The 14,922-nt window shown below is 51.2% G+C and overlaps 1 protein-coding gene and 1 non-coding gene across 2 annotated transcripts in view; one reads left to right on the top strand and one right to left on the bottom strand.

The window, feature by feature from the left end:
* Window positions 1–583: 583 nt before the first annotated feature.
* Window positions 584–14,922, bottom strand: part of LOC123366108 (cytochrome P450 2C23-like) — a 59,653-nt gene continuing 45,314 nt past the window's right edge. Inside the window, exons 5-7 of the mRNA XM_045009225.1 lie at window positions 2,203–2,376; window positions 1,964–2,105; window positions 584–1,670 (exon numbers count right to left, since the gene is read on the bottom strand). Of these exons, the coding sequence (XP_044865160.1) occupies window positions 1,471–1,670; window positions 1,964–2,105; window positions 2,203–2,376 (516 nt within the window). The 3' untranslated portion in view covers window positions 584–1,470. The remainder of the gene's footprint in view (window positions 1,671–1,963; window positions 2,106–2,202; window positions 2,377–14,922) is intronic.
* On the top strand, window positions 5,266–5,429 carry LOC123367698. Its single transcript, XR_006578597.1, has one exon. It is a non-coding gene; the product is annotated as a U1 spliceosomal RNA (small nuclear RNA).

Raw genomic sequence — 14,922 nt, 5'->3', positions numbered from 1 at the left:
ATCTCTGGAGTACGCAGTGCATAAAGCACCAATCAGGAGAGGGGGCGAGACGTTGGCTTGAGTTTGTACATGCGTATAATTTATGTAACCAACTATAATAAATAGACGTGGACAGCCCCGTTGGGGGCGCTCCACGGGAACAGACTGACTGACTTGGTTTCGTCATTGCTACAAGTATGGATACAAGTTTGCCAGGTCTCTCACAGGCTGATAAGACCATTTGCTGAGTTTGTGTTTCACCAGCAACAAGATTGCAAGTGGGAGTCAGCACCAGAGACAGAAGCTGCATTTTCTCTCCTTGCTGTTCTTTTCTTCCCCTTTTTGTGTGTATGTCTCATTTTGTCATCTCAGAAATGGGGTTGGACTTTAATAAGAGCAACGACAGCTCCAGCCCATCTCAACTGATTTCTTCTCTTTTCCTCCAAAAAGTAGTTATTACCATCTGCAATACCATTTAACTGACTATCAGAGATGACGTGTGTGTGTATGTGTGCAGGAAGGGGATTCTTTATAAATACTCCCTCCAGCTAAAGGAACGGGGAACAAAGGATATTTCTGTATTAGAACCATAAAGTGTATGTGTATAACAAGTCTGAGGCCAAGAGAGACAAGGGGTAAGATTGAATTCCCCACAGCTTAAACTCCAAGATATTGGTAACAGAACAGGCCTCTTGATTTTTCATTTTTGTGTCTCTCCCTGTCTGTGAGAAACATGCAAGGCCAAACTGCTAATTGTGTTAACACATCCTAAGACAGAAAGTCTGTTCTCAAAGAGTGATAAGGCTTTGCAAAAACAACTGTAATTGTTCTTTAAAACAGAACACAGCTTCCCACTCTTCCTTGCTTTTAACTTGTTTGCTTGTGTGCAGGCTACTTGGCCGTACTCTGCAACGAGCAACCTTGAGGCTGGTAACTATAACAACTCTGCAGAACTTGTATGAATGAGTGTGTATGAATAAGGAACGGTAGTGAAATAATATTGAATTGCATATCCTGATTTCTCGCTCTTTCTCTGTATTTACAATAAACCTGGCATATTGTCTTATACCTCTTATAAGATCCTGTTGGTATTATTTTATTAGTGTAACACACAGAGCATTCAATCTGCTGTCAGTTTCATGATAGAACATCTTTAGTTCTCTTAAGTTAAAGAGAAAAGGCAATATTCAAAAAATATCCTCTCTTCTCATTCAGATCTGCTTATGTGTTCATGTGTCTCTCTAGGGTTGTGCTAGCCCCAGTGAGGAGAACGGCCTTCTACTTTATCCAGAGCTATCAGAGTAACTCCTTTAGCTGCAGTTAGATGGGCTAGTACTTTTGATGCTGAAGCCCCCAGGTTCAATCCCTACTGATCACCATGGTGTTTATGTGCATGAGGTCATGTGATTTCTGGTCTGGAGGAATTTAAATAATCCACGGTTATTCTGTTTTAACTGGTGAATTTGAAGGTCCAGGTAATTAAAGTACCTCTTAAAAAAAACTTACTTTAGGAATAACATGACCATTAAGTCTGACATCCTCAGTAGTCTCATGAGGCAAGCTCATTGGCAGGATATTAGCAAACCTCTGAATTTCATGGATGACTGCGTCCGTATACGGCATTTGTGTCCGATGTTCATAATGAAGCTGGGCAGATCCTATAACTCTTTCGATCTCTTCATGGACTTTTTCTGAACTATTAAAAGAGAGTGAAAGCAGGTGCTCAGATACTATGGTGGTGGGAGTGATTTAGTCCGAGGGAAAACTGCAGGGCCCTCTCTGAGTCCAGCAGCCTCAATAAAGATTTCCCTTTACTTTCATGACAGCCGAGGGATGACATCATGCCAGAGGTTTTGCATTTGAACTTGGGTGAGGACTGTGGTGTCTGTATGTGTGTGGACACAGTTTGTACAAAAGCACACTCAGTACATAGAGAGTAGAGAAAGAGAAGTGATGAATAGTCAACAGGGTTCAGAAATTTTACTCTGAATGGCTGGGTATTTCAGCATAAGCAAAAGGCCCCAGCAGAGTGTGGGGGAAGTTGTTTCCATCCCAGCTGTGAACAGATTACTCCCCAGGCTTTGCAAATTCTCATTTTTGAAATGGGAATTGGGATTAGATTTTTCCTGCAAGTACAGAACTCTCGGTTAATGTTTAAAGAATATTGGCAATCAGGGAAAATCTGCCTTAACTGCCCTCCACCCTTTCCCACCCTGTCAGTACCTCCTGCTGCCTGATGAGAAAGGCATCAATGAAACTTCTCTGGTCATTGGGATCTAATTGCTTCAGGTGTTCGATGAAAGTCTGCTGAGTAAAGGAGTACAGTTCTTCCAGATTATTAAAGACTGTCTTGTGATTTCCTGGTAGGAACCCAAGGGCAGGAAACATATTGAACAGCTAAAGGAAGGGAATAGCACAGTTAGCCAAAGGGAATGCAGATCATGATCAACATGTGACTTTACAGTAATATGTATTGGGATGATAAACATGCCTTGTAAATAATGGGGCCAGTTTATATACACCTTCCACATGCAGAACTCCCATTACACTTTCACCTGGCAAATAATCTTCCTCCCTGACAAGACTTGCCTTAATCAAAGTAATATCTGCCGCGGCGTTCCTCCATGCCATACACCTTATTCCATTAACTTCTGCGCTGCTAATAAACTCTGTATTATGCACCCCCAGCACCTCACTGAACACACCAAGGCTCTGGTGTGTTTCTGGGGCTCCCAGCTCTGTCCTGTGGGCAATCGCTGAGCGGGGCCCAGTGTGTGATGAATTTGTGGGGCCTCAGCTGGTCATCACTGATATTTTCATACATCTGCACAGCTGCTTCCTCGCTGTGTTGGTGTCCAACACCCCCCTCCCCGCCGCTGTCCTGTTCACAACGTGGCCTGCCTCTGATGCCAGCCTCCCCATCCCCCCACCTGGTGAGCTGCTCGCCCCCCCCCCCTCGCTTTTGCCCCATGCAGGATTCTGGAACTAGGCAGAGGGCTAGAACCCAGCCCAGCTGCTACTGCCCTAACTACAGGGCCCCGCACCTCTCCCAAAGCCGGGGCTAGAACCCCCTGCTCTAACCACAGGGCCCCCACATGCCCCCAGAGCTTGTTAGAACCCAAGTGTCCTGATGCTTCCTCTGCTAGCCCTCTCCCCCCATCTAAAAGAGACCAGCCCCTCACTATTTGGTCCGGCCCCGCGAGCGACGCCAGGCACCAGCCTTGTTATGTTTTTTTAAACAAGCCCCTTTGTATTTGCTGCCCCGCAATGAGCTCCCCATAAACATCCCAGAATGCTACCGTGGTGGCCCCTTTGGGTGCCACTCCAGGCACGAGCGGCTCCGCTGACCCCATGTGGCAGGGTCATAGGAGAAGTGAGGAGTCTGCTCCAGAGGGAGGTGTGGTGATGACATTCAGTAACAAAAAGAACCTCTGCCCTCCAGGGCTGCCCCTGAGAGAGGCGCCAACTTTCTGTTTTCTCTGGGGTGCTCGAACCATGCTCCCCTCAGCTCTGATAGTCCCCCTCAATCCTGACCCGCAGCCCGCTGCTAGCCCAGCCCTGGGCTCTCCTCAGCTCTGAGTCCCCCCTCAGTACTGACCAGCAGCCCCTGCTAGCCCAGCCCTGGGCTCCCCTCAGCTCTGAGTCCCCCCTCAGTACTGACCAGCAGCCCCTGCTAGCCCAGCCCTGGGCTCCCCTCAGCTCTGATAGTTCCTCTCAATACCGACCCACAGCCCCCTGCTAGCCCAGCCCTAGGCTCCCCTCAGCTCTGACAGTGCCCCTCACTCCCGACCCACAGCCCTTGCTTTCCCAGCCCTGGGCTCCCCTCCACTCTGACAGTGCCCCTCAATACTGACCCACAGCCCCCTGCTAGCCTGGCCCTAACTCCTGACCTGCAGCCCCTCCTGTTCTCATCAGAGCCCTGTTTTTCTGATGTGCCTCCATGTGGCTCAGGAGGGGTCCCCCCACCCCTGCTCCCATCTCCAAGCCTGGGTGTTGCCCATCCTCAGCCCCCCCACCCCACCCCGCTGAGCCCTTTACTCCCAGTGACTCTGGAGTCCAAAGGCCACGAGGAGTGGGGTGCAGGGCCCCTGTTCATGCCCACTGCCCAGCCTGGTTGGGGTGGGGGGCAGAGGTTATTCCAGCAGCTGCCTCCTTATCTCTCTGGCAGGGATGGGTGTGTGTGTGCGTGTGAAACCAGCGCCAGTGCCTTTATGGCACCATAGAAACCAGGCTGGGGCTGGCGCTGGGGCTGGGTCTAGCATGAGGCAGAGCTGGGCAGGGTGGGGGAAACCTGCTGCCTCCGGCACCTGCCCCCAAACCCCCTGCCCAGGTTCTGACTCCCAGTGGGATGATGCCTGGGGACAAGGGGAGCTCCCCCCACCCCAACCCCCCACCAGCCGGGATTCCTTGGGTCCAGGGAGGAGCCAGCCGCTGCTCTGCTGGGATTAGCCATGCCTGGCACCAGGGAAGGGCCGACTGCTGCTCGGAGCCCTGCCCTCGCTCGTGCCCCCTGGAGCCAGCTCAGGCCTGGGAGGGGCTGTCCACACACACAGGCTGGGGGTGCCGGGAGCTGGGGGAGCTGAGTTGGAGAGTGACCTCTCTCTAGTGCGGGGGCTCCGATGCAGCCTGTCCTCCTGCGGGGGTGTGTGTGGGGGGGAGGTAGAGAGTGATGGGTGCTGCCCCTGGGGGCGGGATTCAAACCTGTGGCCCCCCAGCAGCTGTAACCCCTTGGGTGCCAGGCTCGTCCAGGCTGCAGGGCACGTTCCTGTAGGGCGGGGAGTGGGGACAGCACTGGGGTCTGGGTCACGCCCCCAGGTGACCCCCAAATGCTGTTGGGGGCTGAGGAGCTGCCCCGCCCCCATGACTGTGCCAGAGGGGGGCAAGGTTCCCCGGCCGCGCTGAGATCTCCCCGCCGCCCTGGCTCGACCCCCCCCCCGGGTTAGTCCCCCATAGCGCTGAAGAGCCGGGCTCGGCCAGGGGAGAGCACCTAGCCTGGGCACACAGGGGGTGGGGCCCGACCGGAGGGGCGGAGCCCCGTGAGCGGGTATTCAGATCTGTGTGCGAGCAGAGCATTGTGGGAGTGGAGGCAGGCTGCCCAGCAGGGCCCCGAATTTGGCAGAGGGAGCTCGGCGTGAAGAAGGAAGGGGCCCCGGGGGTCACGGTGGGGCAGCTCTCGTCAGTGGGGGCCAGTGTGGGTGAGGCCGGCGGTTGGGGCGCGGCGGGCCGCACCGTGGTTTATAAGTGTGGGGCGAGTGAGGGCGAGAGGCGGCTGGGCGGTAGGAGCTCATACTTACCTGGCAGGGGAGAGACCATGATCATGAAGGTGGTTTTCTTAGGGTGAGGTTCATCTATTGCACTGTGGGTGTGCTGACCCCTGCAATTTCCCCGAATGCGGGAGACTTGACTGCATAATTTGTGGTAGTGGGGGATTGTGTTTGTGCTCTTCCCTGGCGATTGGTTAATAACAGACAAATCAGTGTTGGAAGGGGGTGTTTGTAGCATTCTACCTACTGTGCTTTAGGCTTCGCTGCTCTTTTTGCTGTAGGTTTGTGGCTTTTTGGCCTCTTTTACGTTGCTACTTTCTTTTTCACATTTCCCGGGGCGGGAGAAGGTGGCTCCTGTGCTCTCTTTTCCTCTCACTATAGCTGCGTTTCTGTCTCTCTGTGTCCTTTACTGCCTGCATCCCTTTAAGCCTCGTCTCTTCCTCTTGGGCTCTTCTTTCCCAAAGGTCTTTTCAAAACCTGCCTTTCATCTGCTCTCTGGCAAATATTCTCTCTCTTGGGACCAACCATCTTGCTGGGACAGACGCTAGGCTAGGCTGGCACCACCCTGGGGTGGCGGAGGTTTTTCCATTGTTTTAGGCCCTCCACCTCCCCAAATGCCATTTGCTGCACTGGATCCACTAACTGCTGGAGGGGGGGTAGAGGCCCCTTCCCCCCAACACACCCAACTGAGGGGCTGCCCCAACCTGCTCAAGTGCTCAGCTCCACCAGGTAGGCGCGCTCAGTGATGGCACATGCAGCCCCCGCGGGGCTCCTGCCTCTCTTCCCGGGCCTGGTGGGACATTCATTCTCTCCTGCCTTGGGGCCGGGGTGGGTGTGTGGTGAACCCCTCGCCCCGGCTCTCGGGCCCAAGCACCCCAAACTCATTGCATGGCCAGGCCCAGCACCAGGCCCAGGCTGAGACAGACGGTGCCCTTTGCCAGCAGGAAATGACCCTGCGTGTGCCCCCTGCCACCAAAGAGTGGGGGCATCTCCCCCACCTCCCCGTCCTCCCAGCTCTGCACGGGGGCCTGCTATTTAGATTTAATATGAGTTTTAAGGTCAAGTTCTTCAGAGATAACAGTAATAGCATTTGCACACAAGGTGGCAGCACTGGGCTCTGGTTTGCCTGTGTGTTTGGCATAACTGGATTAGCATTTACTGGATTTGCTGGTTTATTTTTTACATTTGGACACTCTAGTTTGATGTGTCCAGGTGTACCACACAAATGACGTACACTTGTCTTCCCTTTCAGTATGAGTTTTTCTATTCTGGGCTTCCAGGAGCTTTTTTTTTTTCATCATCAGAGTTGTGGTTAGATTTATTTTTAAACCCTTCCTTCCTTTTCAACTGGAGTGAATAGTGATTATTCTTTCCCAGGGGTTTATTTCTTTCATCACTTCGATTCTGCAAAAATTCATCTGCAATTTCAGCAGCGTGAAAAACAGAACTGGGCTTTTTATCTGGAGCTCCAGGCCCTTTAAACGCTGGCCCCAGCCCACTCGCCAAAGCTCCGGGCAGGATTTAAAGGGCTCCTCTGGGCTCCCTGCCACGGCGGGGAGCTCGGAGGAGCCCTTTAAATGTCAGCCCCATCCCGGACGCCGGAGCTGCAGGCCAGGGCCGGTGCTGGGATTTAAAGGGCTCCTCTGAGTTCCTGCCACCCGGCCTGGCTGCCACTAATTTTGCCAGCATATGCTGTGTCTCCACTACAGAGCTTTGCAGGTATAGTTACACTGGTATAGCTGTATCAGCAAAGCCGTTGTGGTGTAGACTAACCCTTACTCATGTGTATCTTCAGCCCTCTCTCTGCAGACTCTCCCTGGTCTGCACTGGCCTTTGCCTGCCTTTGCCTGACTCTCGCTGCCGTGCACTGGCCTTTGCCTGTGGTTTGGTCCATGATTTTTTACGACCCCATCCTAGCCGCAGTTACACCAATGGGCAACCCCATTGACTCCAATGACGTTAGCAAGGTTGCACGGGTGTAACTGGGACTAGAGTCTTGTATTGTCTGTTACATTGTACAACCTCAGAGAAGCCTCCGTGCCTAGCCCAGAACGAGGTCATTTGCAATATCACACATTACTGTGCAATGAAGAGGCAAAGTTCACCGGAGAGGGAGCTGAAACAGCATGGACTGCTGCAGAACACACGCTCAAATGTCCCCTGCACCGAAATCCCCTGGATGTTGCTATCTCCACAGATGCTGACCCTGCATCTTCAGCTGTTATTACCCCGTCCGTTGGCGATTTCCAACTCGGTGGCAGGGTCGTAGGAGAAGTGAGGAGTCTGCTCCAGAGGGAGGTGTGGCGATGACATTCAGTAACAAAAAGAACCTCTGCCCTCCAGGGCTGCCCCTGACAGAGGCGCCAACTTTCTGTTTTCTCTGGGGGGCTCGAACCAGGCTCCGCCCCAGGCTCTGTCTCCACTCCACGCCTTTCCCCACACTCCACCCCCGCTGCCCCACCTCTTCCCGCCCCATACTGCACTCTCCCCCAAGCACGCCCTGCCCTTGCTCCGCCCCCTTCCCCCAAGAGCCTCCTGCACGCTGCTGAACAGCTGGTCCCTGTTGTGTATTTGGTTGTCATGGTTTTGTTGCTATGGCAACTGAGTTAGATTATTATGGGTTAGCTCAACCGGTTTCAACCGGCTGAGAAGCTCTCTGTAGATATGTAAATAAAATGGAGGTTTTGGTTAGCTGCCTGCTCTCTGGCCTCAAGTGATTGCTTCCTACACCGGCTGCCCCAAGGATATAACACTGGCGACGAAGGTGGGATCCTGGTGCTGCTCCAGTAACAGAAGGAAGTAGAAGTCAAGGTAAAGACCAAACAAAGAAAAAAAAGCTGCTTCTTTGCACTGACTGTGAAAGTGAAACTAAAAATCATGGCTACTCTGACCAGGCCCCAGGAGCCTTTTGATGAGAATACAGAGCAGTGGCATGTGTATACTGAGCGTTTTGAGCTTTTTTTTATTGCAAATGACATTACAGAAGCGAAGAAGGTGCCAATATTCTTAAGTGTTGTAGGGGCTAAAACCTACTCCCTGCTACACAGCTTACTACACCCTGTTAAGCCAGCAACTAAATCTTACAGTGACATTGTGGAAATCCTGGGGTCTCATTTCTCCCCAAAACCACTGGTAATTGCTGAAAGATATAGGTTCCACAAAAGAGACCAAAAGGAAGATGAAACAGTTGTACAATTTGTAGCCATTTTAAAAAAGCTAGCAGAACACTGTGAATTTAAAGAGATGTTAAATGATGCCCTGCGTGACAGGTTAGTGTGTGGCCTGTACAGTGAAGCTATACGGAAGCGCCTACTGACAGAGGCTCAGCTTACCTTACAGAAGGCTGTTGATATTGCTATCTCCATGGAACTGGCTACAAGGGAGGCACAATACATCGGTGCACCCCCTAGGGTGCAAAAAGTGTCACAAGAACCGACCCACAAAACTGTGCAGAGTCAAGAATGTTACCGCTGTGGTAAGCCGGGTCACCAGGCATCAGAATGCTGGTGTAAGGACCTGGTGTGTCGACACTGTGGCAAAAAGGGACACATTGAGCGTGCCTGTAAACAAAAGAAAAAGAGGCCTGTGGTCTGGCCGACAAAAAGAGGAACCCTGCATACCCTAGAGCAGACCCAGGATGATCAAGGTGACACCTCATCGCAAGAGGAAGTGCCACTGCATGTTTTGTCTTTGGCAGTGGGCTCACATGAATACTGGGTAACCCCGTTATTGGATGGCAAACGTATACGCATGGAACTGGACACCGGTGCAGCCGTCTCACTGATCTCCGAGACTGTGTATAAAGAAAAGCTACAGCATCTTCCGCTTAAGGCAACAAAAACTGTTCTGAAGACGTATACGGGAGAAGCTGTGCCTATGCTGGGCACTATTGATGTTAAGGTGGAGCTCAATGGACAGGTGGCTAAATTGCCACTGTTTGTGGTGAGAGGTAACTACCCAGCCTTAATGGGTAGGTCTTGGCTTGGGAAGATTCAACTGAACTGGGCAGAAGTGCACCGGTTGACTAAGGAAGAAACCAGTCTAACCCCTATACTAAGGAAACATGCTGCTGTTTTTGGAGATGATTTGGGAAGTATGAAGGGAATCACTGTGACATTGAACATTAAACCTGGCAGTCCACCAAAATATCTGAAAGCCCGAACTGTGCCATATGCCATCAGGCCAAAAGTTGAAGCAGACCTGGAGCGCCTGGTCACCAATGGAGTCCTAATACCAGTTACCCATAGCTCATGGGCCACTCCTATCGTTCCAATAGTGAAGAAAGATGGCTCTCTCCGGATTTGCGGTGATTTTAAAGTCACTGTCAACCCAGTGTTGTGTGCAGAGCAATACCCGCTTCCCCGCATCGATGACCTCTTCGCGGGCCTGGCTGGGGGACAAAAGTTCAGTAAGATTGATCTGAGTCAAGCATATTTACAGATGCACGTCGATGAAAAGTCCCAAGAGCTGTTGACTATTGTGACTCATAAGGGGCTTTATCGATACTGTCGCCTACCCTTCGGAATCACATCGGCTCCCGCACTGTTCCAGAGGGCTATGGACCAGATCTTGTGTGGCTTGTCAGGAGTTCAGTGCTATCTGGATGATATCCTGGTCACTGGAAGAAATGAAGAGGATCACTTAAAGAATTTAGAGGCTACCCTACAAAGACTGGAAGAGTATGGCCTACGAGTTCGCAAAGACAAGTGTGAATTCTTCAAGCCCTCTGTTGAATATTTGGGTCACATCATTGATTCTGCAGGTCTTCATAAGGCCCCTGCAAAAGTTAAAGCTATTGTGGAGGCTCCCCCACCTCGAAATGTAAGCCAGCTGCGCTCGTTTCTAGGACTCCTGAACTATTATGGAAAGTTCATCTCACAGTTAGCCACACTGCTAAAACCACTTCATGAGCTCCTTGGGCAGAACAAGGCCTGGAAGTGGACTGAAGCCTGTGATGTTGCGTTTAACAAAGCTAAGGATGCATTGCTAAATTCTGAAGTTCTAACGCACTTTGATCCATCCTTACCACTGCAATTGGCCTGCGATGCCTCCCCTTATGGAGTGGGAGCAGTCGTGTCACATATTATGCCTTCAGGAGAAGAGAGACCTATTGCTTTTGCTTCACGCACTCTAAGCAAAGCAGAAACTAACTACGCCCAAATCGAACGTGAGGCATTAGGAATTGTTTTTGGAATTCGGAAGTTTCATCAGTACCTGTTTGGGCGAAAATTTACTCTTCTCACAGACCATCGACCTCTGACATCAATTTTTGGACCTTACACAGGCATTCCCCCATTAGCTGCTAGTCGTATGCAACGTTGGGCATTGTTACTTTCAGCACACACATATGAAATCAAATATCGGAAATCCACTCTACACGGCAATGCAGATGGCCTCTCAAGGTTGCCTTTGCCGGTCAAACACCAAGATAGTGCCCACAAGGAAATCTTCTACTTTGAACAGGTAGAGAATACACCCATCACTGCTACTCAGATAAAGAAGGCAACTCGCGTTGACCCAGTATTGTCCCACGTTATGGACCTGGTGATGCATGGAACATCTCGACAAACCTCTCCGGTCTCATCCGACCTTGTTCCCTACATGTCCAAGCGGACGGAGTTATCGGTCCAATCTGGTTGTTTGTTGTGGGGGAGACGTGTCATTATTCCACCACCACTGAGATCACAGATGTTAGAACAGCTACATTCCGGTCACTGTGGAATAGTGCGCATGAAGGAAATTGCACAAAGCTATTTTTGGTGGCCTGGACTGGACAGCGCTATTGAAGAGAAGGCAAAAGCTTGTATGTCATGTCAGGGTGTGAGGAATGCACCCCAGTGGGCACCCGTACACCCATGGGACTGGCCTGAAAACCCGTGGCAACGTATTCACGTTGACTTTGCTGGCCCCCTTGAAGGAAGCATGTTCTTGGTGGCAATAGATGCCCATTCTAAATGGCCAGAAGTCTCTGTAATGCAGTCCACTTCTGCAGAGAGTACTATCCAAAAACTACGAGGACTCTTTAGTCGTTTTGGTCTGCCAGAACAACTTGTGAGCGACAACGGACTGCAGTTCGTTTCTCAGGAGTTTCAAAATGTTATGAAAGCAAATGGGATACACCACATCACGTCAGCACCATATCATCCGTCCACCAACGGATTAGCTGAAAGATTTGTGCAGACAATGAAAAACGCTTTGAAATCAGCAAGGGGACAACACTCCATTCAAAAGCGTCTGGATACCTTTTTACTTTCCTACAGAAACACACCTCATGCTACGACCCACGCATCTCCGGCCTTTCTAATGATGGGACGACAGCTGGGCACTTGCTTTGATCTGCTGAAACCTTCTGAACCCCGACAAATTGTGCAACATCAGCAGCAATATCAAGTCATCAGACGGGCACCCAGAGCAAAAGACCGAACCTTTAGCCCGGGACAGCCAGTTTTGGCTCGGAATTATACTTCCAGAGCTAAATGGGTTCCGGCCACAGTCATCACTCAAACAGGACCTGTTTCCTACACAGTCCGGACTGCAGAGAATCTTACCTGGCGGCGACATGTAGATCAGCTGTTGCCAGGTCATGCCAGTCCTCAGGACCCATCTGCAGTTGAGGGGTCTGACTTCACCTCTTCTGGTGAGGGATCGAATCACGAGTCACCTGTTTCTGACTGTTCTCCTCCATTACCGCCGGCAGCTGAGATACCCCTTTGCCCAGCACGAGCTGATACCACCTCCTCACCTGTTCGTGCTGCGGACCCTGAGCCCCTAGTGCTTTCGGGTGCAATAACACCAGTAGTTCGCCGTAATCCACCTAGAGACAGAAGGCCTCCTCATCGGCTGGATCTTTAGCTAGGGCGAACCTACGGTTATGGGGCAAAATAATCCCCAGGGTTTAGCCGGGAATGGAGGCAGTCTACCCTCCTTCTCTAGTCTAGTGTGTGTTTTATTTAGGGGATGTTCTTATTAGCGGGGGAGGAATATGTTGTGTATTTGGTTGTCATGGTTTTGTTGCTATGGCAACTGAGTTAGATTATTATGGGTTAGCTCAACCGGTTTCAACCGGCTGAGAAGCTCTCTGTAGATATGTAAATAAAATGGAGGTTTTGGTTAGCTGCCTGCTCTCTGGCCTCAAGTGATTGCTTCCTACACCGGCTGCCCCAAGGATATAACAGTCCCCAGTGGACGGGAGTAGCTGGGAGGGAGAGGAAGCTGCTGATCGGCAGGGCCGCCGGTGGGTGGGGCTCCTGGCCTCTCTCCATCTCCCACACAAGCTCCTTCTGTGCACCCACCCTCACCCTTCTTTGTCAGGGACCCCCTGTAACTCCTCACAACCTCCCCCAGGCTAGAGGTTCTGTGTATCTCAGTTCCCCCTCCTCCCATACCAGGATCCCCCATTCTCTCCTCCTGCCACAGTGGCTCTGTGCGCACCCCATCTCCTAATTCCCCCCATTCCCCTCCATGGCCGGGGCTCCGTGTGCCCCTCTTCACCCATACCAGCTTCTCCTAATCTCTTTACAACAGAGGTTGTGTGTCTCCCATGCCCCACTCCCCGCTTTCCAGAGTCCTCCACTCTCTCCGCAGGGCAAAGGGTCTGTGTGCACCCCCACTCTCATCTATGCCCCCCATTCTTTCCTTTTCCATACTATGAATACTGTGTACCCCATTCCCAAATCCCCCTATTCCCACCTTCCCCTCATGCCAGGGACCTTGTGTGCCCCCCTTCCCCGATTTCAGGGTCCCACATTCTCCACCCCCATGGCAAGGGCTCTGTGTGTGCCCTAATTCCCCCCTTTACCACCCATATTCCCCATTCCCCCTCCCTCCCTACCAGGGTTCCCTAATCTGCCTCCCGCCAGGGGTGCGGTGTTCCCCATGCCCCCTGTGATGATTTGTGGGGTTCCCAGCAATGTGAGTCATCTTATTACCCTCCCCCCACCTCCCGGGAGAGAGAGACTTGTCTGAGCTTAACTGGGTGCCAGCTCCCTGAGCCCTGCTTTCTGTTAGCTACCCAAGCACTGTCCGCTGGGCTATGCAGCCCTCACTTTGCCTTGCAGGTTACCAGTAGGTGCACCCCAGTCCTTTGCCGTGTTCCCGTGTGGTGTCCAGCTCCTTAGCCACTGAATACCAGGTCTGCTGTCCCCAACTGGCCAGCGTAGACACCAGCTTGTTTGATTCAGCTGATGGTCAGCACTTAACACCACTGCAAGCATAGAAGAACTGTGCCTGCTGGCAGTGTGTGTGTGTGTGTGTGGGGGGGGGGCACAACCCAGGAACAGCTCATATCATGCCTCCCCCCTGTTCCCCAGGCAGCCCTCCCTCTTATGGAAAGCAGCCCCCACCCTTCCTGTGAGAAAGCAGTGGCTGCTCAGTGCATCTCCCAACTTCCTTTGCCTCTCCACAGAGTTAAAGCAGCCCCTCTGAGCAGCTCTCAGCTGTTCCTCCTGCCTCTACCTCTCCCTCCCTGGCACAGCTCCCTGGCTCAGCTACTCTGAAGGGAGGGGGCCTGGCTGCATCATGTGACCGAGCAATCTGGGGGGGGGGCATGGCCCGCCCCGCACCCACACACATTGCCTCTGGCAGCAAGTATAACATGCTTTCTAAAGGCTTACCTTAACTTAACTTGCCAGGCTAACCTCCAATCTAAGTAAGTTTATCTCACCCCAAATATCCTTGGCAGCATTTCAACCAAGCCTGGTTGTGATCCAGTTTTCAGCCTAGATGGGTGATGAAGACACATTGTGAAGGACACAATGCTTAATTTACATTTCAACAGGGAGACCAGTGAATAACTATCCCAGAAAATCTGTTTGTCAACCCTGCCTTTAAAAGAGATTTTGAGAATGCCCATTCAGAAAGTTGCACTGGTTTAGCTAAATCCGTGCAACATCACACCTTTAGTGAAATGAGTGTAAGGTTGTGTTAAGCAGATCCACATAGCTGTATTCCAGCACACACATTCTTTTGGTGCAAATGATTTATTTCAATGGAGCTGTGCCCACATACACCAACAGAGGGTCTGACCCCAGATATTATCCTTCAACATCCTGCATGACTCCACCCTAGTTTTCATCTTGTTTGTTGTTGCATCCCCTATCTCTGATCTGCCAAGAATGCCGTGTTGCCCTCCCATTTGGTTTTTTCTCCACTTCCCACCTTGTTGCCTTCTTCCATGCTTCCCACTTTGTATGGGGCCTTTGACCAAACCTCAAGCACGCGAATGCTGGAATAAACATTTGTGCAGTATCTAGACTAGCATTTACAAGTGAGTTGGTTAATTTGAGTTAATTGGCAATCAAAACATTTGAGTTAAAACAGGACCACAGATTCTCAACTACACAGGCCCATAAGCCTTATTTAGGGATCTCACAATTAAATCACTGTTAGTTTCCATTTTGTCATGCATAGGATCCTTATCGAAGAGTCACAGTTACATGGTTTTTTTTAGCCTCTAGTTTATTTGAACCATCATTAGTTCTCATTTGAATTTGTCTAGATCTGGCTTCTAGCCAGGGGTACTTGTTATGCCTTTCTTGTGTAGATTAACATTTCTCCAGCCCTTGAATAATTTTTGTGGCTTCTTTCTACACCCTCTCCAATTTTGCACCATCCTTTTAAAAACGTTCTCTGTTCTCTTTTCCCTGCTGCTCCCAGCCTTCCAGCTCAGTGACTGTGGCCA

This window comes from Mauremys mutica, chromosome 3, assembly GCF_020497125.1.
Source record: "Mauremys mutica isolate MM-2020 ecotype Southern chromosome 3, ASM2049712v1, whole genome shotgun sequence".
Lineage (NCBI taxonomy): Eukaryota > Metazoa > Chordata > Testudines > Geoemydidae > Mauremys > Mauremys mutica.
This window is presented reverse-complemented; position numbering and strand designations above follow the sequence as displayed.